We start from the raw sequence: 22,363 nt of genomic DNA on the forward strand, positions 1-22,363 counted from the left end.
CGTAGGCTTACTGACTGTACTTTATGGCCAAAGAAAACGACGTTTGCTACTCAGAGCAACAAATTTCAAAGGATTTACGTGATTTAAGAACTTCTGAAAGTAACGTGTATAACGCAGGAGGGGAGGTCCTTTCTTGGCGTGACAAGGCCAGAAAGCTTTCTCTGCTGTTAATCTTCCCCCAGGATGCTTTTCCATTGATTTTTAGAGAGAGCAGAAGGGAAGGGGGGCGGAAAGAGAGAGAAACATCCACGTGAGACTAGGGCCAGGGAGCGGACCTGCAACCCAGGTACCTGCCCTTGACCAGGAATCGAACCCGCCACCCTTCCGTGCTCAGGCCGATGCTCTAACCACGGGGCCACGCAGGCCGGGGCCAGAAGCTTTTTAAAGACACAGTTTGACTGCACTCGGAGGTGAGGTAAAGACGTCATACCGAAGTCGAAAGAGAAACAGCAAAATGAGACAATGGTTCTAAAATAAAACACAGATTAATATAAAACGAGAGGTTTGGGGGGGCGGAAATATTCAAAACCCACTCGGATACGTGGACGAGGGGAGGGCGATACCGTTGAAACAGCCTCCTGGCCCCATTCTCTGGAGTCCCTGGGATGACGGTCGTCACTGAAGGGGGACCGGGGACAGCACTGTGGCCACCAGAGCTCGGCTCTTCCTGGACGAAAGTGGGGGAGGGTCCTGGGGTGGTGGGTGGTCCCAGCGGCTGCTCTGGACGGGGGCACCCGTGGCTCCTGGAAGACGGGGAAAACCAGGCCCGGCCGATGTGCTCCTGGGGGCGCAGGGGCGTGTCCAAGCCGGGGCAGCATTGGGCACAGGTGCAGAGAAAGCAGGTAAACAGAACAAACGGCCCACAGACAGCAGCGTTGTCATAGCTCAGCCGGCCGCTCCGTGGCGAGGCGGAGCCACGTCGCCGTGGGACGCAGCGGGAGCGTGGCGTGGACGCAGGCGTGGCACAGCTCCACGGGTGGGGTGGGAGGGAAGGATGGCACCCGGTGGGCAGCCCTTCAGCTCCTAGTGTGAAGCAGCAGCGGACAGTGCCCGCCACGGGAAACTCAGCCGTCCGACCCTGTCGCCAGCGTGATGGCTTAAGGCTCAGAGGTGGCCGCTGGGAGCAGGCTGGGGCCCTGGGTTTCCCCGGCGTCCGCTGGGCACCTGCCAGTCTGCCCGCCCCGGCGTACCGGGCCGTGTGGAGCGGCCTGTGGCTGACGCGCCCCTGAGGCTGGAGGTCAGACACCAGTGCCGACCCACCGCCTGGCCCCTCCCACTGCTGGAGACGGCGAGGCCCCCGTGGCCCCCAGGAGACCACAGCTAGCGGGGACACGGAAGTGGGTCCTGAGACGCAAGCTCGTCCAGGACAAAACAGCTTTCAGCCTGGGAGGGGGCAGCATTTCATTACGTTCACAGCATAAGGAGAAAAAGGTGACATTTTAGCAGACGTTCGAAAGCCACGTGGAGATGCCTCGCGTGAGTTATCAGTGGCTGCGGAGCAAGTCACCCCGAACTTAGGCGCTTAGAGCAACCGGCGTCCACCATCTCCGTGTCTGTGGGTGGCATCCGGCCCCAGCCTGGCGGGTGCCCCTCCCTCGAGGTCTCGCGAGGCTGGCATCACGGTGCCAGCCGGGCTGCCTCGCACCTGCCGGGCCGACGGGGAGGGTCCCCGTCGCGGGTAGCGCACTGGTTGCCGCCGCCTCGCGGGCTGTGGGCCCGTGGCCCCCTCAGCTCCTCACACGTGGCACAGGTGGCAGCTGCCTCCTTGACAGCCTAGCCCCCCGCGGGGCTTCCCTTCGCCTCTGCTGTATCCCTGCGAGATGCTGCCCCAGGGCGCCCAGACCCGGGGAGGCAGGGGCCCCAGCCCCGCGGCACGGCCTCACCCCCCCGGCAGCCTCGGCGGGAAACTCCCGCCAGGAGGTGGGACAGGGAGGCTCCCTCCGTCCGACGCGAGTGACGCGTTTCCTCACGGAGCTGGCAGCACGCGCTGTGCCAAGGGCGATGCGCAGGATGAGTTAGGATGGCGCCTAAGGCAGGTCTGGGCAATGAATGGAATTGACTAAAGCCGCTGCTTAGCCTGCGTGGCTTCTGTGGTCGCACGTGGAGGCGACACTGAGAGGAGGCAGGAGGACCTCCTCCCCTAGGGCACAGGCCTGTCTCTATTCTGGGGGGTGCCTGGCCCCCCACAGGCCCTTCAGTGACTGGGCCTCAGGGCGCAGGGCACAGAGCAGACAGGGGTCCAGGAGCCCGGGGCCCAGCCAACCCGGAGAGCAGGCCGGCGAAGGGGCAGACAGACGGCCTTGTCCCAGGCTGGCGAAGGGGACAGCCTGGTCCCCAGGCTCCCGGCTACCTACCCTCCAGTCAACAGCGCAGCGCAGTGGCCGTCCCTCCTCCATCAGGCATTTTTAAAGCAGAAACTTAGAGGGGACGTGAACCACTTCCAACACATATCACATTAATAGGCGCATGAAAGTCTAGCCCACAAAAAATCCATATAGGATCCGCCAACTTCTATCACGTCCAGGGAGTTTCCGGGGGCCGAGCACCGGACACTAGCAGCGTTGCCACGGGGCAAGCCCACCTCGTGAGTAGGTCTGTGCACGGGGCGGCTGGAACCGCGACGGCCCCTCACCTTCCTAGGCTGGCCTCCTGCCTCACAAACCCCAAGTCTCCTCCCAGGCCCTTCCCTCTGCCGCCCCCCCCATGGCCATGCCCAGAGGTTCTGCCTCCGATGCCTTCCACTCCAGCGGTCATTTCTGTCTCTGCAAACTCCCTCCCATCTCTGCAAACTCCCCCACCTCCAGCACCGCCCCCACCTCCAGCCCCCAGCCCTCCCTCCCACTCTGCAGCTACCCGCCGGCCTGGTCCTCAGCAGGCCTCTCTGGCTCGCCCCCCACACCTGGATTCCGACGTTGATGGTCTGTGACGGAGGCCAGCACAGCAGCACAGAACCCCAGGGGGGCCAGAGCTTGGGGCGCTGGTGGCAGCCGGGTGGGGCACCTCCATCCATGGACAGCCCCAGCCCCAGCCCCCTCCTCGACCCTGCCTGGTCACTGCAGGAGGAAGGCCTGGCTCCAGTTCCATCCTGTCACGGTGCCACCTGGCCACTCTCAGCAGATTTGCCAGAAATCAATTCCCTGAAAGCCAATTTGCTGATGGCCGAGTGAGTGATCGATCGCTGAGAGCCACCTAGCCTCCCAGGGGAGGGGCACAGTCAAAGAGAGGGGAGAGCCAGGCCCGCTGTGCGTGGTGGGTGGGCTTGCCCTGGGGGGCCTGGCACGGAGGGAGGCACAGAACCTCAGGAGGCTTGGGAGCCGATTTTTCTGGACCAGCTGCCCGAGGGTGCAAAGGGCTGTCCAGCACTGTCCTGGGCAATGGGAGGATTCTGTGATCCCGGAACAGGCCCCACCTGGAGCCTCAGCCACCACCCCGGGCAGGAGCCGTGGGGAGGCAGCAGCTCCAGGGCAGGGCTGGCCCCTGGGTGGCCTGGCAGTCCCACTTCACCTCAGCCAGTGCTCTCCGGGCACCCTGGGCATTGCCCTCTCCCTGAATGCCCGATGGCCCTGTGGCAGCCCCTTCAGTGCTGAGACCCCCGAGTCTCCACTCACAAGCAGGCTCCTCTCCGGATCTAAATCTGATCACTCGGGCCAGTGGCCACAGGGCTGAGAGAGAGAGAAACCGCCCCAAAGATGCCAAGTGCTGGCCCAAGAGCCCGAGACCACGTGGGTTATAGGCAAAGGGGACTTTGCGGCTGGAATTACACTAAGGCTCCCGAGCGCAGATTTACCTGGGTTGTCCAGGCCGTGCAGGGTCCTGGCAGGGTCCTGAAATGTGAGGGGCGGACGGGAGTCAGTCAGGGAAGGAGCTGTGACGGGCAGGCCGGCCGGAGGGAGGCGCTGCGGGGAGGTCTCGCCTTTGAAGACAGAGGAAGGGATGGGCCAGGACGGAGGAATGTGGGGCCTGCTGGCAGCTGAGAAGGCCAGGAGGGGACCCTCCGGGCCGTCTGCATCCCGCCAGCAGTGAGCGAGGGCTCTTCTCCCTCCACAACCTCCCCAGCACGCGTCACTACCTGTCTTGTAAAAGCCACTCTAACAGGTGTGAGGTGGCACCTCGTGGTAGGTGCTGATTTACATCCCTAATAACTAGTCAAGTTGAACATCCTGTCATACGTCTGTTGGCCTTCTGTTTCTCTTCCTGGGAGGAGGGTCTGTCCAGGTCCTTTGCCCATTTTTTAACTGAATTGTTTTCTTGATGTTGTTGAGTTGTATGTGCACTTTTTATATTTTGGATATTAGCCCCTATCAGAGGTTAAGCGTTAAAAATAGAGCCACATAGACCCAGCAATCGTTCTACCGGGCGTCTACTCAAAACCCATGAAAACACTTACTTGTAAAGACACGTGAACCCCCGTGGTCACGGCATCATCGATCACGGTGGCTGACATGGAAACAACCTCAGTGCCCGTTGGCAATGACCAGACAAAGAAGAGGAGGTGCGTTGGAATACTATACAGCCAGGAAGAGGGGGCGGGAAGGGCAGTGGCCCAGGACTGAGACGGTGCCCCGGACGAGCTCCTGCAGGCCCTGTGCCCGGAGCCGGGAGACAGCAGGCACAGAGGCGGGGCCGGCGGGGGAACTGGATCAGCGGCTTCTCAGGAACCCATCCCAAGACGGGCAAAGGACGAACCTGCCGTGAGCCTGGGACGCGTGTGGTCTGTGCCCAGCCGCGGTCCTGACCTGCGGGCCCAGCTCCCACAGCCACAGGTCCCCCGGGCCTGCTGCTGGGCAAGGCGAGGGCCGTGTCCTCCACCTGGGCTCCCCGTTCGAACGCCGTCCCCCTCGGGAGGCGCCCTCACAGGCACACTCGGAAAATCTTCCCAGCCGCCCGGCGTCCGTCCGCCCGATCAGGGTGACCCGTACATCGGCCCAGCCCATGCAGGAGAGGACTTGCCAGGGCTTTGCTGGGAGCGGTTCCTCCACTTCAAAGGCTCTTCCGAGCGGCTCTGGCTCTGTGCGTGCCGGGCCTTGCCCTCCTCTGCCCGCACGGAGTTCAGGTGCCAGGCGCTGGAGGGCACCTTCCGTGTGGTGTGCCTCCCTCCCCGCCCCCCTCCCAGGAGCACAGCACGGGGCTGGCAGAGCCACTGCTTCCAGCTCCTCCCTGTCCCAGGACCGCTGGTGACGACTGGCCGCATAAACGTGGCCCGAGAGACCACAGGTGCCTGTGGTGCTGGACACGGCATCAGAGCAAAGGCAAGGGCTCAGGTAGCTGGTTGCCCGTAAAAGGGCAGGGTTCCGTTTCTGTTTGTTGCAAACACGACAAAACTCAGTGACTGTAGGGACACAGCCCTGGGCCTTCCCGGCCCTGGAGCAGGTTCTCATACGTGCGAGGCTTAGCTGCATGAGCGCATGTCGCTTGGCTTTCGGGGGCTCCTGTCCGGGGAGCAGGTCAAATGAAGTCAGACCATGAGTGCAGGGGACAGCTCCGGGGGTGAGCTGCACCGCTGCTCTGAAAAGCAATGGGAAAAACATCCTCAGGTGAGGGTAACCAAAAAATAAAATTAAAAAAAATAGAGGGTGGAGGCCAGGGCTGCTGCTGACCTTCCCACCACGGGGGCGACCCCACCACGAATTCCTCCGCCCGACGTAACAGCGCCGAGGTTGACACGCTCCGCGCTGCGGTCTCACCAGCCGTTGGAAAGGACGTCTGACTCTAACACAGGCCCGGAGGCGTCAGAAATGCAGCATTTGATGAGGAGACGCAGCTGTGGGCGAACGTGGGGGTCTGGGCCTGTCTCTGTAGCGTGAGTAACACCCAGGGCACCCCAGTGCTCCGGGCACAGCTGGCACCGAGGGGACGGGAGAGGGCCATCCACACAGCACCGACCCTGAGGACTAGGGATACGGAGAGGCCGGCGGGGGGGAGGCCTCTTTTTTCTTCTCTTTACTTTAAAAATATTTCTTTACAAGCGACGTGGGCCCATTATCTGTCCGGTTCATGGGGAGAGAGGCTGGCGTCTCCCTGGGAGCAGCCGGAGCTGAGCTTCTGCCTCCAAACATCCAAGGAGCCAGATTTAGCGCGTGTTTCAAAAGGCGTTTCCAGCCTTTAATTCTGAGATGCGGTTCTCGGCCGCCCGGCCCCTGCGGGGTGTGAGCCTCCCAGCTCCCCAGTTCCGTTTCGGGCTCACAATACCAGCTCTTGGATGAATCACAAATCTGGGGCAACCAGTGGGAAGTGGGACAGGCAACCTGCTCTTTGTCAACATCAGTGAGGGAAGAGCCCGAGGGCGGAGGTGGGTGGCCATGGGGGGGGCGGGGGCACGGGAGCCGGGCAGTTGGTGCCCGACGCCCAGCAGGAACCCTCAGGGCAGGAGAGCCCGGGAGCCCCCAGGGCAGCAGGATGGGCCTTGCAGCGCAGATGCCTCGACCGGGCTGAGAACCACGCTGAGCCCCGGTTCCCATAAATCCGGCTTTTATGTGGTGATGAATAGAGCTGAACAATGGACCTGTTTCAAGCCACAGAGGAGCAGGCCAGCCCAGGTCTCCCTCCCAGAGTTAGGAGCCTCCCCATGGTGGGTCCCAGGGTCTCGGGGCCTGCAAGCCTCATGAAGACAGATGCCTGCTTGGGCGTCGGCAAGGACAGGCCCGTCACCTGGGGTCTGTGGCTGGCCTGGCCTCCTCCCCGCCCCCAGGCGGAAGTGCTGTGGGCAGGCCCTGCTGGTGGTCACTGCCCCATCGTCCCATGGTGATGGGCACAGAGCTGGCCCTTGGCCTCGGGTGGCATCTCCCCGGGATGGGAAGTGGCAGCCACCCCCACTGGGGCCCACCCTGCAGGCCCCTCGGAAGCCGCATCTGCCCCCACCAGCCACCACCACTGCCTCACTCTGCTGTGGAGCCCAGCCCTCCCCACACCCTCCCCAAACTCCCGGCGGACATGGTGTGCTGGGTGCGGGTGGAGCCGGCCGGCCACTGCTCCTGGACAGCCCTCGCCCACCCCACACACAAGCCATGGTCCAAGGGCCACAGGTCACCCTCCCCAGATAAGTGTCCTTGTAAGGCCGTGTTCTCCAGACCGTCATCGCCCAGGACCTCGCTGGCTCCCTCTCCGGGTGAGGCAGGCCTGACACAGGCTCCCTCCAGGGCGGCCGAGAACCCACAATTAATTTAAACCCGAGCAGCTGTTCAGTAGACTGCTGTCCTCGGGCCGCAATCCACCTCCGCCGAGCTGGGACCTGGTCGGGAATTCTCAGGAGTCGGATGAAGAGAGGGGGGAATTTTAAGATGCATCATATGGGCTTTGGACATTTTGGCTCCGAGGCCGGGCTGTCATTTCGCTGGCCCGGCTTTGACGGCTCTCCTCCGGCGCTCCGCCTTTGGTGTCCAGCCTCGCGGACCCTGGGGCAATGGCACCCCCTGGAGCCCACTCCCGGGATGTGCCTGCCGTCCCCGCTTTCGGGTTTGTGTTTCAAAGCCGCCTCTGAGGGATCTAACATCCAGATGCTCCGACTTTGGCTCCGGTCCTTCCGAGCCGACCTTCCTGCACCTGACGCGGGGGTGGCTTCTAGCAGTCTCACCTCGAGGGGGCCTCTCCAGGGCAGCTTGCTTTCACCCGGAAGCTCTGTTCAAGCTCATCAGATGTCATGACATTTAATTAAGCCCCTTTCTTAAAATGACAAGTATGATGGGAGGTTGTGGCTTTGGGAAGGAATCGGGTGACTGTGAGAGGCGCCCCTCACCTGGGCGGTCACGGGTCTGTGGAGGGAGAGGACTCGGCGGGCCGGCCGGTGCCCAGGGACAGCTGGGTGAGGAGGCTGAGCACTCGGCTCCCACGCTAACCGGTGAGGCCCTGACCTGGCCCCTGGGTTCAGTCCCCCAGGTTCTCACCGGCCCCGCCCACCCTGTGGCCAGATGCTGCTTCAGACCTGGGACACCCTGAGACTCTCGAGGAGCCACAGGCTCCGAAAGGAAGCGGCTGGGACACACAGTGAGGCAGGAGGGCAGTGCCCCCTGCTGGGGCTGAGACCCGGAGACCCTGCCAGGTAAGCGTGGGCCGGGAGGCCGCACAGGTTCTTGGTGACCTCGCAGGGGCCCCGCTGGTGTTCCTGAGCCGGGCAGCAGGGGGCGCCCCAGGCCACCTAGTGGGAGCATTGCCGAGCCTCGGGGAGGACATGCCCCAGGCCTCACCTGGTGCAGGTGAGGGAGCCAGGCAGCCTCCCTGGCTCACCCCCTTCACACACCAATGACCCAGTTAGCTGGGGGGGGAAGCAGACAGGACGGCCTTGGTCCACTCCGTTCCCCAAGACCAGTGCTTCTCACACCAGGCAGGTGGGCCCTTCAGAGGCCTCCGATGCGTCCACAGGGAGGATCCTGCGCAGGTGGGGGCGGGCTGGGGGAGCAGGGGCCCTGACCCACCCCAGGCAGTGATAGTCAACCAGGCTTCGGGGCAGAATCACCTGGGAGATTTCACAATCACCAACCTGGGCCCCACCTGGACCTCTTACAGTAGAATCCCACCTCAGGAGACTGAGGGCTGGAAATCCCCGGATCTAAAAGCTCGGCAGGTGGTCCCGCCCTGTAGCCACGGTTAGAACCTCTGCTTTAGACAGCAGCTCTCAAAGCCTGGCCCTGGACCTGCTCAGCACGCCCGGTAATGTGATAGAAATGCAGTCCCAGGCCCACCCCTGAGCTCTTGAATCGGGGTTCTGAGGTGGGGTCCAGGGCTCTGCATGATAAGGTGTCTCCTAGGAGATCTGACTGCCCAGGTTGAGAACCTGCCCAAGGCTCACTATCCTGGGTGCTCTGGGGGCCAGCAGTAGAGGCGTCACCTGGGCTGGGATCTTCTTAGAAATGCAGAGTCCCAGGCTCTCTCCCAACCTGCTGAGTCAGAACCTGCATTTTAACAGGACCCCTGTGCAATCCTTGGTTCTAAGATCCCCAATGAGCAAGATCAATACAAGGCTGGGTGTGTGGAGCCCCAGCAGGGGCATTGAGGAAAGGCTGCTGGGTCAGGGGCCAAAGGGGCTTCCCCCAGGGAGTGGAGGAGCAGACCTCCAGTGGGACGTCCAGGTGAGGTTCTCCAGGTGGGGACCTCCAGGTGGGGACCTCCAGGTGGGCAAGGGAAGGTCTGCATGCAGGCCGGCAAGGGAGAGTGGCACGATGGGCTCAGGAAGAGAGAAAAGGCATGGGGTGGACGTGGGGGGCAGTGGCTGTGGAAGACCGAGGAGGCTGACCCGGGGTGGCAGGTCAGGATGCTGAGGAGGAGGGGCTACCGGTGGTGGTTTTGTAAAAGCGTTTTCCCCGCATTAATTACTAATTAAGGATAACACCCACCCAGAAAGAAGGAACAGCAGCTGTGCGTGGCTCCCCCCTCCCCCGTCACTGCTCACTACTCATTTCTCTAGGTCTAGTTTTCACGAAATAAAGACATAGTACGTGTGATTTTATTTTCATTTTTCACTTGGATGGGGACCTGTGGGCAGACTCTGATGAAGCTGGGGACCTGAACCCCTAAATTCTGCTGAGCCTCCTTTGCCCAGAGAAGCTGCCCTTCTGCCCTGTCTGGGGGGTGAGTCCCCCAACCTAAAGGACCTGCATAGTCTCCCCTGAAATGCCTGTCTTGCAAGGGGCAGGTGCCCAAAGGCTTGGGGAACCCAGTGTGCTGGACGGATCTATCTCCTAGGACCTGCTTGCCACCCCTCACCGTGTCCCCCACACGCCGAGCACTGGCTGCGAGGACCAGGTGGGTGAGGCGGTCCCGGCACCCTTGCAGCCCTCTGGGTGACTCGCACTGACGGGGGGGACTGCTGCCCTGGACGTGCCCCTAGACTCAGTGGGCGACGGGACCCCTGGGGGCAGGGCCATGAGGCATGGCTACCACCACGGTATAATCAGAGTGGCCTGACCCACAGAGGCCCCTGGTGCGGCCGACAGTGACCGGGACAGGGACGGCTGCCCTCCCCACGGCAGGGCAGTCACTGTGCTCACGTAAGCAGGAAGGCGCTAGCCTGCAGCCGCGAGGTCGGGCTGGCACCCCCACTTCCTGCCTGCAGTGGGAGCCCTGCCCGGCCCCCCTGTCCCGGGGGCAGCTCTGTGATCACCCTGCTCCCCTGAGGGGGGATCTCAACCCCAGTGTCGGGCTCAGAGACTCCGAGCGTCCCTCCCCTGGTGCAGAGGGAGCGGGTTTCTGCGAGCACCGGTGTCGAATTCATTCCTAACGCCTTCCGGAGGGGCCTGTACAAAGATGTTTTTCTACCAATTTCATCTTTGGGTCAGATTCCAAAAGTGGACGCGTGGGATTCCGCTGCCAGCAGGTCACAGAGGCCCTCAGTTCCCTGGAGGGAGATGAAATAAATTCAGTGTGACGGTTCCCGAAGGTGACGTCTCCATCCTGGCCCCGGCCTTTTATAAAGGGGGCCTGTGTGCTTCGGGCTGAGGCTGAGGGACAGGAGCAGTCAGGTAACCCCGACAGGGCAGCCGATGGGGGTGCAGGTTCTTAAGTTGCTAAAGTTAAGTAAGGCCAACGAGACAGGGTTTAGCCTCAGAACGGCCGGGAGCCGCTGACACTGGACGGTTGTGGAAACACAGGATGGTCTTTCCTCCGGAGCTGTTTTCCAGGAGCTGCCACTCTGGGGGTGGCGGGAAGAGCTGGGGCCCGAGGGTGGGCAGCCTCACCTCTCTGGTTCCTCCCGCTGCAGGTGGACCTGAGCGAGCCGTCAGTCAGTCTGTGGCGAAGCACCCGGGGGAGATGAAGACCTGCCTGCTGCCCGGGGTGGCCCTCTGCCTCCTGCTGGGGCCCCTGGCGGGTGAGCAGCTGCGTTGCCTCTTCATGCCCCTGGGAACAGCCGGCGCAGGGGGGTCCTGCCCTGAGCTCTCCTGGGTGACTGTTCCCTTCTTTGCAGGGGCCAAGCCTGTGCAGGACGAGGGAGGTACTTCATCTGCCTCGGTTTCTTTTCTCCTCTCGGTGGGGTGGGGGGGGGAAGAGGGGCTTGGTGGGTGCTGCTTCGCATTCTCAGGTGGACAAGATGAAGGGGAGCCCTGGTTCTGCTGGAGGTGGAGCCGGTGCCCACAGAGGGACTGGAACCCCTTCCCCAGACTGTGCCCTCCAGGCCCCTGGGGACACACCAGGCAGGAGGGAGCTGGATTTGGACTCTGCATGGTGTTGGGACCTCTGAGCCCCTGAGGACACTGACATTCCCACCCTCAGACCCAAGTCCCAGCTCGGTGCAGTAACGTGCAGACTCCAGGGCTGGGGGTCTCCTCTGAAATCCCACCAGGACTCCCCCACGTCCCCACCACAGTGACTCCTCCCTGCTCAGTATGTCCAGCCCAGGGGCCAGATTTCCCCTCCTCCCTTCCCTGACTTTGTGCCCCTCACAGGAGTCAGGGCAGGGCCAGGTCATCCCCCACTGCTCCTTGGATGACCAGGCTCCAGGGTGCTTCCGGGAGGCCCTGGGATGGCCCAGGTTGTGCTCCGGCCGGGAGGGTTCCCTCCCTGCGCCGGCACTGCTGGGCCCCTCCACCTGCCGGAGGCCCCTGGGGAGGAGCGGCCTCGGCAGGACCAGCAGCGCAGCCCCAAGCCCGGTTGTCCTGTGCCCTCCAGACCCCTACGCGGAGCTGCCGGCCATGCCCTACTGGCCCTTCTCCACCTCCGACTTCTGGAACTACGTGCAGTACTTCCAGACGATGGGCGCCTACCCGCAGCTCGAGGACATGGCCCGCACCTTCTTTGCTCACTTCCCGCTGGGGGCCACCCTGGGCTTCCACGTCCCCTATCAGGAGGAGTGAGGGGCCCGGCCTGGTACCCCGGCCTCGCCAATAAACTCCTGACTTAACACGCACAACACACGCTGTGGTTTTCTTTCAAGACAAGCTGCGCTCAGGCCTGTTCACCTTCTCATCTGTGGGTGGACGCGTCTGTAACCAGACCGCAGATCTGTCTCAGGACTCACTGGTTGTGTCACCCTCTCACCTAACCTCACGATGCCCCTTGGAGGGGGTGCAGGTCCCCTGGAGCGTAGGTGGGGAAACTGAGGCAAAGAGACACCAGGTAACTGCATGACTTGTGGACGGGACCCAGAGCCCGTCCAGACAGCTGCTCCCAGAGGCCCTGCCCGTGGCCACCAGGCTGGGCAGCAATCACCCGGGGCGGGGGGCCCGCCTGGACGGCCACCCCTCACGCTGGGCACACTCCCGAGGGCCGTTCACAACGGGGCGGCAGGAGCCCCGTCTGCGAGGAAGGGCCCGGGGCCTGGGCGCAGGCCATTTGCATGAACCTGGGCCACCGGCCCTGCACACTCCGGGGGCAGGGGAAGGACGGGCCCTGGGTGCCTCCCGGGCAGACCCGCAGTGCCCTGGCCAGGACTGTCCCCTCCAGGTGTGGGCAGCGCCCCTCAGCTGCCCTGGGCGCACAGCTGGGCTGCACTTATGGTGGAAAAGACCCGACTGTCCCTCCCTCTTTTCTCCAAGGGAGAAACCCCCGCGCCCCTGGCACCCTCAGCGGACACCCCAGGCCCACGAACCTGCAGGCAGCCGGCTCCCGCCCCGGGTGTGGGTGACCCCCGTTCACCAGCGGGCTCGTTCCGTCCACGCTCCCCTCCTGTTCCCCTGTCAGACCCGGGGGCACCCTCCGCTTCCCGCCCCGCGCCCTCGGCCCCACCGCGGAGCCACCCACGCGCACAGCAGCACCGGCACGGCCACGGCCACGGATGGCGGGGGGCCACGGATGCCGGGGCCACCGTCCCCGGACACACCCGAGCCGCCGGGGTCGCGGCTCCTGCGCGGCTGCGATCGGTGGCGCCCCGCCTTCCGCGCCCGCGGCCTGTGTCCCGAGTGGGTCCGGGCCCACGGGATGTGTCATTCCGGGGGAACCTCCACGCGCGCCCGCCCACGGCCTCGGCTCTTTCCCCGCCCCCGCCGCCTGCTGCCTGCCCCTCGCTGGCCCGGCCCCTCGGCGGGCCCGTTAGTGGCCGTGGCCGCCGGTCGTGGCCGAGCAGCTCCGCTCGCGCCCCGCGGGCGGGTGGGACGCGCCGTCCAGGGCGGGCGGGGCGGGGCCGGGCGCAGAGCCCGCGGGGGACCACAGAGGCGCGGTCCTCCGGCGCCTAGACCTGCCGCGGCGCGCGCCGGAAGAGGCGGCGGCGGGCCGGAAGCTGGCCGGGGGCGCCGGGGACGCGGCGGGGAGATGAAGCCCGCGGTGGACGAGATGTTCCCCGAGGGCGCGGGGCCCTACGTGGACCTGGACGAGGTGAGGCGGGCGGCTGCGGGCGTCCCGGGACCCTCCACAGCCCGGGGTCGTCCCTGCGGGACGGAGGCCGCCGCCCGGGACCGCGGGGCGCGCGCGAGGGGGCGTCGGGGACGGGACGCGGCTGTGCGGTCGGCGCCCCTGGGGGCGTCGAGACGTGTTGTCTGCGGGAGGGAGCCGGGGACCGCGCGCCGGGAGCTGGGGGGCGGGGCTGTCTGGCGTCACGTGACCTGCGCCGGGAGTCGGGGCGGGGCTGCCTGGCGTCACGTGACCTGCACCGGGCCCCGTGGCCCCGGGACCCTGCCCCGCGAGGACTCGGGGTGCGAAGCGGCCTTGCGCCCCGTCACCGCCGCAGTGACCTTGGCCAGGGGCCGGGCCTCGCGCTCTCAGCTTGGCGGGGACCCCCCCCCCAGGGCCCGGTGGGCGGGCGCGGGCTGCAGGTGCGGGCGAGGGAGAGTGGGGCGGCCCTGGCAGAGGCGCCCTCCGGCCTCCGGGCGGCCCGGCGGAGGCTTAGGACAGCGGGCTGACGCCGGACGCTGGACGGTGCTGGTCCGCCGGTGGACAGCGTTGCGGGGGGAGGCCTGGCCGGAGCGGGGTGCCCGGGAGAGCGGGGGCTGGAGGTGCCTGGCCGGTCATGAGTGTGGGGCGGGGCTTCCTGCTTCCACGCAAGGCTCAGCCGCTGACCCCGATTGCTCCGGCCTGTGAAAGGCGCTGCTCTAGGCGCGTGGGACCCTTGCGGGGGCGATTACTCTCCGATCTTGGAAGTTTGGGGAGTAGGAGACTCGAAGACAGCACCTGCAGGCGGAGGTGGGCGAGCCCCGCGCCGTAGTGAGGGGGAGAGTTCCCACGATGTGTGATGACGGTCACGGGGAGGCGGAGAACCCTGGGCGGGTCCCTGGTTCTGAGCAGAGCGAGGGGCACGGGAGATGCTCACCTGCCGCGAGCAGGGAAGGGGCGGAGGAGCCTGGGCGAGCGGGATTCCGGGCCGGCGGGGTGGGGCCAGAGGCCCAGGGTTCTTCCCTGAGCTCTGCTGCGCCTGGAGGGGACCGCTGACCCTGCGCTCACTGGCTGGCCAGCCTGGTTGTGGCTCGGTTCTCCTCCCAGCGTAGAGCTGTGGCATGGGAGGTCCCCAACCCCAGGCAGCGGCGGGTCCCTGGGGGAAATGGTTCAGGTTTTGAAGGAGCAGGGAGCAGTCCAGAGCAGGGCAGTGCTGGGGCTCAGTGTTGCTCGAGTTTGTGGCTACTGTGGCAACCACGCCCAACGGCGTTTAGGTACCTCTGCTGGAGGTTTATGGAGAAGCGGTGTTTAGGGCAATGGCAGGACTGTCTGAAAGGCAGGGAGGAATTTAGACCTGAGGAGACCTTCAGAAACGTTCACACCTCATCCACACCCACTGCCTTCACCTGAAACGAAACTTGGCCTCCAACCTGTGCACATCCCTGCTCCTCACCGTCCTCCTACAGGCGGTGGCCTGGGCCGCGTGAGGCCATGCTCTCTGACAACACCAGTGACACACCTGACCTCTCCCTTCCGCAGGCCGGAGGCAGCACCGGGCTCCTGATGGACTTGGCAGCCAATGAGAAGGCAGTTCACGCGGACTTCTTTAATGGTGAGATGCCAGCTTTAATCAGGACGTTTCTCCTGCAGCTGTGCCCTGGAGCGACTGGGTGCCATGAGTGGTTTGGATCACGGAACAGTGAAGCCCAGACCCAGCGCCATTCTCAGAACACAGCACAGCTTGTGCAGAACGATAGCGTGGCTGTTAGCACTGGCAGCGAGCCCTGCCATTCAGAGGAAAAAATAGCACAAAATTGCTCCCAGTCTCACATTCCAGGCCTTGAGTTTGGATACACAACAGCGGCAGGGTCTAGGCCATGGCCTGCGATGCAAGGCACAGGCACAGGCAGGGGGACCTGTCTGGTGTTCTCATCTCACTCTCTCCCGATGGCTGGTTTTCTCGCCTTCCCGTTTGCCACTGGTCCTGCCCCGCACTGCCTTTCACAGAGAAGCAGCCACTCTGGCCTCACCCCCACCCCACCCCCAGACCATTGGTACTTAGACCTTCCATGCCAGGTACCAAGAGTGTGTGTGGTTTTACCAAAACACAGTGAAAACACTTCGTGAGATGTTCATACACATGAGAGGGGTTGGTTTTCTCGGCCTCAGAGTTTCTCAAGACCTTGCTTTTCCGGGTTACGTTTGTTCTTAGTAAGAGTTCAAGTCATCAGTAGAAACAGACGGTTTCTTAGGGGGGTTGAGTGGTGTTTTTTCCCTGTGTCATCCTTGAACTCAGGATGCCTGCTACTACTACAGAGACCTTTTGTCACTAGTTAGTGGCTGTTAGGATGTTACTTGTCACGTTGGTTTTCAGTGTACCAAAGACCCTCAGAAAGCCTGAGTCCAGGATATTTTTTCTGGCTCCTTTTCAGCCAGTCATTGCTTAAAAGGAGAATCAGGATGCCTAGTTAGGTACAGACTTCCCAGGGAGCCCGGCCACCCCCCTGAGGCAGCATCCTGGCTGCCACCAGCTCCTGTCAGAAGGTGGCGGGAAGTGACTCTTGAGCTGAGCCTCGAGAACAGAATAGCACTTGTCTCAGCTCTCAGCAAGGGGTGTGGGGAACAAATCGTGAAAGGGGTGGGCCCTCTCCCGAACCACCTGTGGGAAAGTGCAGCTCACACAGGATGGCTTCAGAGGTCCCTCACCCCAGCCCCGGAGGAGTGTGACCTCTCACACCTAACCCTGAACGACCCACTCACATTCTGATGACATCCTCTGCCAGCCCATGGCTTGAGGGACAGTGCTGTTCCAGTGTTCACGTGATTTCCAAACAGAGTTTTGATGGGAAAGCGTCTGTGAGGGGCTAGGCTGACCTGCCAAGTGAACAGTCAGCAGCGTGAACAGCTTAGGGCCCTTGCTCCCTCAAGTCAGGCCAGAGAAAGCGGAATAGCTTTGTGCCCGAGTCATTGAGCCCACTGCCTGTCATCTGTGAGTATCCTGTGTTCAGAAGCGGTCACTGTGAAGGCTGAGGGGGTTTTAGATGGGGCTTTTTCTGAATCCTCCCGGCTCACTGACTGAGGTTCTGATGGCCTGTGTCCTGCAGGCAGTGGGGCTCTAACCGTGGCCGAGGCTCATCCTCTTTGCTCACTTGTTTCGTGAGATGGTGCAGGCTGGGACAGTTCTGTGATGGGAGCCCTGGCAAAGGTGATGGCACTGTTTCCAGGATCTGACACCTGAGCCCAGGCTGGTGGGCGTGAGGGGTTAGCTGGGGTGCTCACAGCTGCAGGGCCGCTGGCCAGGCCAGGCTGTGGGAGAAGGCAGGCATTGCTGGGACCGACTGTCAGTGTGGCTGGGGAGGCAGGAATGCGGAGTGTGGGGACGTGAGCAGGGCGGCTGCCTCCTGGCACCCCAGGCCTTTCCAGTGCACAGGCCACATGAATGGGCTTTGTTTCTTCCCATTGCAGAAGGATACATGTCCTTGATAGGGGATTTAGAAAATACATATAATAGTAAGTGAAGGGAAAAAGCAACTGTGGTGTTGCCCACCCATTGCAGTAAGTAGTACGCTGTGTGTGGGTGGCATTTCTTCCTGTCGGAATTGGACTTAGACCGGGTTTCTCCAGCTTGACTGTCAGTCAGACTCCTCCTTTAAAGGGGTTCATTCTCGGGTGGCTCAGGCCTTCCACCTCCTTCCTGGGAGAAACCTTCCTTAAATAGCGTGCTCGGCGTTTTCTGTGTTCTGTGTGACCACATAATTCATTGTGAAATTACTTGTGTGCCCCACTGATGCCTGGTTCTGTTCATTATGCAGATTTTGAAGATCTCTTTGATGATGACGACATCCAATGAGGCGCCGTCCGCGGTCCTGCAGTCAAGCCTTTGCTGCGTGGGCATGTGGCGCAGCCCTCGGGACAGTCGGGGTGGTTCTGCAGAGTAGGTGGGAACTCCTGGAATGCGGAGATGGATAACCAAGAAAGGGCCGTGTCAGCCATGTGGGTGAGGCCTGTGCACCTCTGAATGTGACCTGCTGCTATCCTCACTTCAATTAAAAAAGTGATGTTACTGCAGGGTGATTCTCATTCTCACGTTTCTGAGTGAACGTCTGGTCCCTAAAGCTTCCTGTGTATGCTCACCCGTGCGCGCTGGCTGCTGCGAGGAGCAAGGTGGTGGCACAGAAGCCTGTACTGCGTCCTGTGTGCGGTGCTGAGTCACCTGGGTGGTTCGTGGAGGGGGAGTTTGTGTGAGACGGTCAGCAGTGCAGGGTGGGCAGGGGTCCTAGCCACACGGTCAGGACCCGGCTCTGGGTCCCCTCCCTGCTGCACGGTCCCCCACCCATGCGGGACCTCGTGTTTTCCTGCCTTCACCTCAGAGAAGCTGCTATCCCCAAACCTGAGGCCCCAGACTCAGAGGACAGCACTCACACTGACAGTTTTCTCACTTTCTCTCCCTAATCTCCTCCATCACAGACCTGTGTGCTCATCTCACCACATCTAGAGAGCCCACTGCGGAGGGAGGCTGGGGGCTGTCGGCCCCAGGCTCGGCCGCCAGCAGGGTGTAGGATGTTAGGAGGGCAGAGCGGCTACTTGGGGAGGAGTCGGCTGAGGGCATGGAGAAGAACAAGCGTGTGCGGCAGGATCCTCAGGAGTGAGAGAACCAACTTGTGGGAAAGCTTTGGAAGGACGGGTGAGCAGGGGACAGCCATCCCCAGGGCTGTAGGACCCCTGGACTCAGGCTACCTCCGTGTGTCTGTCTACTGCTCCTTTGGCTCAGGTGGTTTCACCACAGCAGGAAACAGTTCCAGCAGGGCCCGTGCCTCAGTGTCACCTCTTCAGGGGGCTGCGTGTCCTGGGCACACACTTGGGAAGGCCTCTAATTGGCCTGCTCTCTGTCTGTCCGTCCCCTGGTCAAACAGCAGCCAGGCTTCTGGCTGAGAAGGTGGCAGCACCCGTTAGCATCCCAGGGCTGTGGAAGGATGTGCTCTGTAGGATGACACCCTCGGTGCTGCAGTAGGTGATGTGGAAAATGTATTCTGCTCACAAGTGTTTTTGGAGCCCTGAAGCTATGGGTTCTAAAAGTGAGAACCCGCTGAAAGGGAGCCCTTTTCTAAACCACAGGCTATGTGGGGTCTGGTTCTTGAATCTGAGTTTGGAGGGGTAATAGTGGAGGACAGCTGGGATGTCAGCTGTGTCTGAGGAGCCTCTGGAGGAACCATGTGCTCTTCCGGCCCTTGGGCCTTGTCTGGGGCGGGAAACATTCACCTGCGCGCACCTTTGCAGCGGCTGTGCCAGTAGGAGGATGCTTGCGGCCTATAGCCGTCCTCGGGGCTCGGACCTGCTGGGAGAGGAGCCAGGCCTCTGAGCTCTTGGACGGACAGCGTCTGGGCTGGGCGCTTCCAGAGCAGGGCACATTTTTGAAAAGGCAGCGTATTGACTTTAGAAACTTGACTGCTGTGAATTCTGTCTGGAGCCAAGATGAGAAAGTGCTGAGGAAGATGCTCAGATAAAAAGCCCCTCTGTCCCTCTGGAACTGGGCCTCTCGCCTGACTTAGGACCCGAGGAGGCTCAGAATTCAGGCTTCTACAAGGGCAGCAGGGACCGGGGCCCCGCCTGGCCTGCCCTGCACCCTCCCCGGGGACAGGTGGGCATTGAGGCCACCTCTCCCTGCATCACGCCCAGCACCTCGCCCAGGTCAGTGCTGGGTGGTCACAGTCCAGCTCAGAGGCCTCTCAGGTGCCCATGTGTGTCAGTAATTGTCACACCCCCTCCCCGAGCCACAGAACGAACCCATAAATGTGGCTTTACCGGCTCTCACCTGTACTGCGTAGTGTTGAGAGGGAGCGGACTGCGCCTAGCAAGTGGTCAGGGGGCTGGCAGGGCAGGGCGGTGGGGCCCAAGTGAGCGAGCTCCTGACCTGCTGGATGACCCTGCCAGAAGGACAGCGGGTCCCTCTGTCCCTGTCCCCAAGCAGAGGAGTCACAGCAGGTGTTCAGTAAATGTCTTAGTGTGAATACGTGATAGCCCGTGCAGTGTGGGGGCATGGAGGGTAACCGCGTCCTGGGTCCCGCCGGGCTCCCCACACAGGTGCGTGGTGGGCGCCGGGTCCTCGGCAGGGCCTCCGCACTCACACAGGAAGGCCTGGCAGACCCACAGGTGGGGTCGAGTTCACCTGAACGAGGTGAGCTGGGCTGTTCAGAGATGGTGCCTCTTTCCAGCTGGGCTCAGCTAGGGCCCCCCGCGCCAGGGCAGCACAGTCGGAGAGTCGCTTGTGGGTGGGTCAGTGACGCTTCCTGCAGGACGGGACCTCTGGGGACCAGGACGACCTGCTCCCACCTCAGCCCTTGGGCGGTGCTGGCTCGGCTCTGCTTGTCCTCTTTCCTCTTGGGTCAACTTTAAACTGTTTTGCTGAGACTTAATTTATCATGTCCCTTGGAAGTGCTCACTGTCCCCAGCTGTGCCCGGCGCAGTTAAGTCAGTGTTGAGATAACCTGCTGGAACCCGCTGAGACAGAACCGCGAGCCTGCGGACGAAGCCACATCCGGAGAGTGAGCTGTGCTTTCTCCTCACTTAGCATCTTGCTGACGACCGAAACTGTCCCCAAGGTCCACTCACTGAAGGCCAACTCTGCGTCCAGCACTGTGTCCTCAGCACGTCCCGAGGTGGGTAGTGCGCTCAGGGTGCAGATGAACCGTGACCTCACTGAGGACGGGGGAGCAGGACACGCAGGCCCAGGCTGAGGTCCACCTTCCAAGACTTGCTTCCTGGAGGAAGTTATGTAACGTCCCTGCCCCCGTTTTCCATCCACACAAGTGAAGGTGACGCTTAGCTCAAGAAAAGATTAAAAATTTCTGTTCAGCAAAAGCTGCCGTGGAGGAATCATCCATCTGTCCTCTGCAGACTGAGGAGGACAGCACCCACAGGCCTGTCTCACCCGTGGTGCTGAGGGAGGAGCCAGAGGCCAGGGCTTGGTTCCGTTTGTGTGATGACCCAGCGCAGGCAGAGTTCATCCTGGGGATGCAGGTCAGAAAGTGGGTGCCTCGGGCTCAGTGGAGGTGGGCAGGGGAGGAATTCACTGGAAATGGGGGGGATGGTGACATGGTGCCATTTAACCATCAACATTCATCAGAACTAGTGCTTAAAACCTGTGCCCCTGCATCCATGCACGTTGTACATCGATCATCTTTTTAAAGGAAAGTGTGTTGGCAAATGCTGGCACCCATCTAACTTCTGTCACGTGGAAGACAGGGCATTTCCGTTACCCCAAACCAAACGTTCCCTCTTGTGGTCAAAAACCTGCCCACCTGGCCCTGGCTTGACTGGCTGGAGCGTCGTCCGTACAACAAAAAGCAGAGGGTTCGGTCCCCAGTCGGGGCACATACCCAGGCTGCAGGTTTGATCCCCGGTTGGGACACATGGGGCAGACACTGGAGATAACTAATCAATGTTTATCTCCCTCCCTCCCTCTCTCAAAATCAATGTAAAAATACATATCCTCTGGTGAGGATTAAGAAGATAAAATAGCAAAAACTGATAATGGTAAGTTATACCTCCTCCTCCTAAAAACAAACAAACGAGGATGCCACCCTCCCACACAGGGCCACGGCCGTCCTTGTCTTGTTGAGGGAAGGCACCCGGCAGAAGGTGGGACAAGTAGGTGCCTCCCAGTTTTTGAAAGCTGACCAGAAGGGCAACTCTCAGCCCTGGAAGAGGTGGGCCGGGAAACGTGAAGCACCGGCAGTGTTGGCAGCCGCAGACAGACCATCTGCAGAGACCAGCCCGAGCCTACCCTTACCCAGCGAATGCCCATTTCTCAGTGTCTTAGTTCCGGCTGAACTCCTGCCCTCCGCAAGACAGGGCGGATCTCGTTGATTCTCACGGAGTCTTCCCCAGGCCACCCCCGCGTCTCCACCAGAAGGGACTTCCCCAGGGAGCCCACAGCTCCCCCAGGGAGAGAGAAGCTGCCTTCCTCACGGAGCAGACGCTCCAGCTCCGAGCTCCCGACCGCGGTGGTGGTGCAGGATCCCTGGGCCTGGCCAGAAGCAGAAGGCCAAGGAGATCTTACGGGAGGATGGGAGGTTGGATCTCGAGTTGGTAATACTGCCCAACTGTGCTCATTTGACAGAGCTCACAAAACTTTACAACTTAATAAATTATAGCTCAGTAAAGCATCAGGAGGGACATTCCAGTAAGAGAAATCTACAGCAAACATGATATTTAGCAAAGTATTAAAAGCTCCTCCCAAACACACACACATTCAGTCTAAGTTAAATTTTTTTATTTCCATTGTTCCAGGATTATTTGTCAAAAAGACTCTTCTTTCTCCACCTCAACACTTTTCTCAAAGATCAATTTACTACTTATATGTGGTCAATTTCTGGGTTCTAGTACATGCTGTTCATATACAGTATATTCTGTTTATAGAATACACTACATGTCTATCTGTATGCCAGTCTCATGCTGACCTGATGACTGAATTTACAGTAGGTCTTCAAATCAGGTAGTAGACACCCTTCAATTTTACTTTTCAAAAATGGTTTTGACTCTTCTAAGACCTTTTATATAAAAATCTTAGAGTAAGATTTTCAAATTCTAAAGCCTGCAGGCGTTTTTATTGTGACTGTTTGAAATCTATAAGTCAATTTGGAGAGAATTACCATCTTAACATTGAGAAAGTAACCCATGAACATGGTTTATCTAGTTTTCCTTCAGCAGCGCGTTGTATTACTTAGTGTTTGCCTTACCAATATTTTCCAGTCTTCGGGATGAGCACTGACAACAGGCCAGGGGCGTCTCGCTCAACCCTTGTTGGGCACCTGAAGCCCTTGGCACGTCAGGTAATGGCCAGTTTGGAGAGTCCTGGACGTGGGAGCCCAGTGCTGTGGTTCCAGCCCCGAGGTGCAGTCTGAGTGGGAGCTGGGCTGGAAGGCTGGGGTTCAGGTGAGGGTCACGGAGACGGGAGAGGTCAGATGCGCGTCCCTGGAGTGGCCGCCCCTCTGCGTGAATGTGGCATCGCACAGTATTCGTCTGTCGGGGAGCCCGTGCCCTGCCCAGGTGACTAGGCCGCCGGCTGGGTGCTCAGGCCTCGGCAGTCGCCGGAGCCCATGGCCTGCCGGGCGGGTGGTTTGCGGGGCGCGGA

General features: G+C 61.5%; 2 protein-coding genes across 2 annotated transcripts; both read left to right on the forward strand.

Annotated features, from left to right (window-relative positions):
* The first annotated feature begins 10,730 nt into the window (after positions 1-10,730).
* OTOS (otospiralin) lies at positions 10,731-11,780 on the forward strand. The gene is made up of 3 exons (XM_016203616.2): positions 10,731-10,798; positions 10,895-10,921; positions 11,596-11,780. Exons 1-3 carry the CDS (start codon positions 10,741-10,743, stop codon positions 11,778-11,780), a joined length of 270 nt encoding a protein of 89 aa, XP_016059102.2. The 5' UTR covers positions 10,731-10,740.
* A 1,383-nt stretch (positions 11,781-13,163) lies between these two features.
* Positions 13,164-17,304, forward strand: COPS9 (COP9 signalosome subunit 9). Its single transcript, XM_087819345.1, has 3 exons — positions 13,164-13,236; positions 14,770-14,842; positions 17,043-17,304. Exons 1-3 carry the CDS (start codon positions 13,174-13,176, stop codon positions 17,078-17,080), a joined length of 174 nt encoding a protein of 57 aa, XP_087675471.1. The 5' UTR covers positions 13,164-13,173; the 3' UTR covers positions 17,081-17,304.
* The last annotated feature ends 5,059 nt before the right edge of the window (positions 17,305-22,363 follow it).

Source organism: Miniopterus natalensis, chromosome 8 (genome assembly GCF_054644295.1).
Source record: "Miniopterus natalensis isolate mMinNat1 chromosome 8, mMinNat1.hap1, whole genome shotgun sequence".
NCBI lineage: Eukaryota > Metazoa > Chordata > Mammalia > Chiroptera > Miniopteridae > Miniopterus > Miniopterus natalensis.

Excerpts from the sequence above, each read along its gene's own strand:
- OTOS (XM_016203616.2), top strand. The coding sequence starts at position 10,741 with ATGAAGACCTGCCTGCTGCCCGGGGTGGCCCTCTGCCTCCTGCTGGGG. Across the intron at positions 10,799-10,894 it reads CCTGCTGGGGCCCCTGGCGG|GGGCCAAGCCTGTGCAGGAC; the intron begins GTGAGCAGCTGC and ends CCTTCTTTGCAG. Across the intron at positions 10,922-11,595 it reads GCCTGTGCAGGACGAGGGAG|ACCCCTACGCGGAGCTGCCG; the intron begins GTACTTCATCTG and ends TGTGCCCTCCAG.
- COPS9 (XM_087819345.1), top strand. The coding sequence starts at position 13,174 with ATGAAGCCCGCGGTGGACGAGATGTTCCCCGAGGGCGCGGGGCCCTAC. Across the intron at positions 13,237-14,769 it reads CCTACGTGGACCTGGACGAG|GCCGGAGGCAGCACCGGGCT; the intron begins GTGAGGCGGGCG and ends TCCCTTCCGCAG. Across the intron at positions 14,843-17,042 it reads TCACGCGGACTTCTTTAATG|ATTTTGAAGATCTCTTTGAT; the intron begins GTGAGATGCCAG and ends TTCATTATGCAG.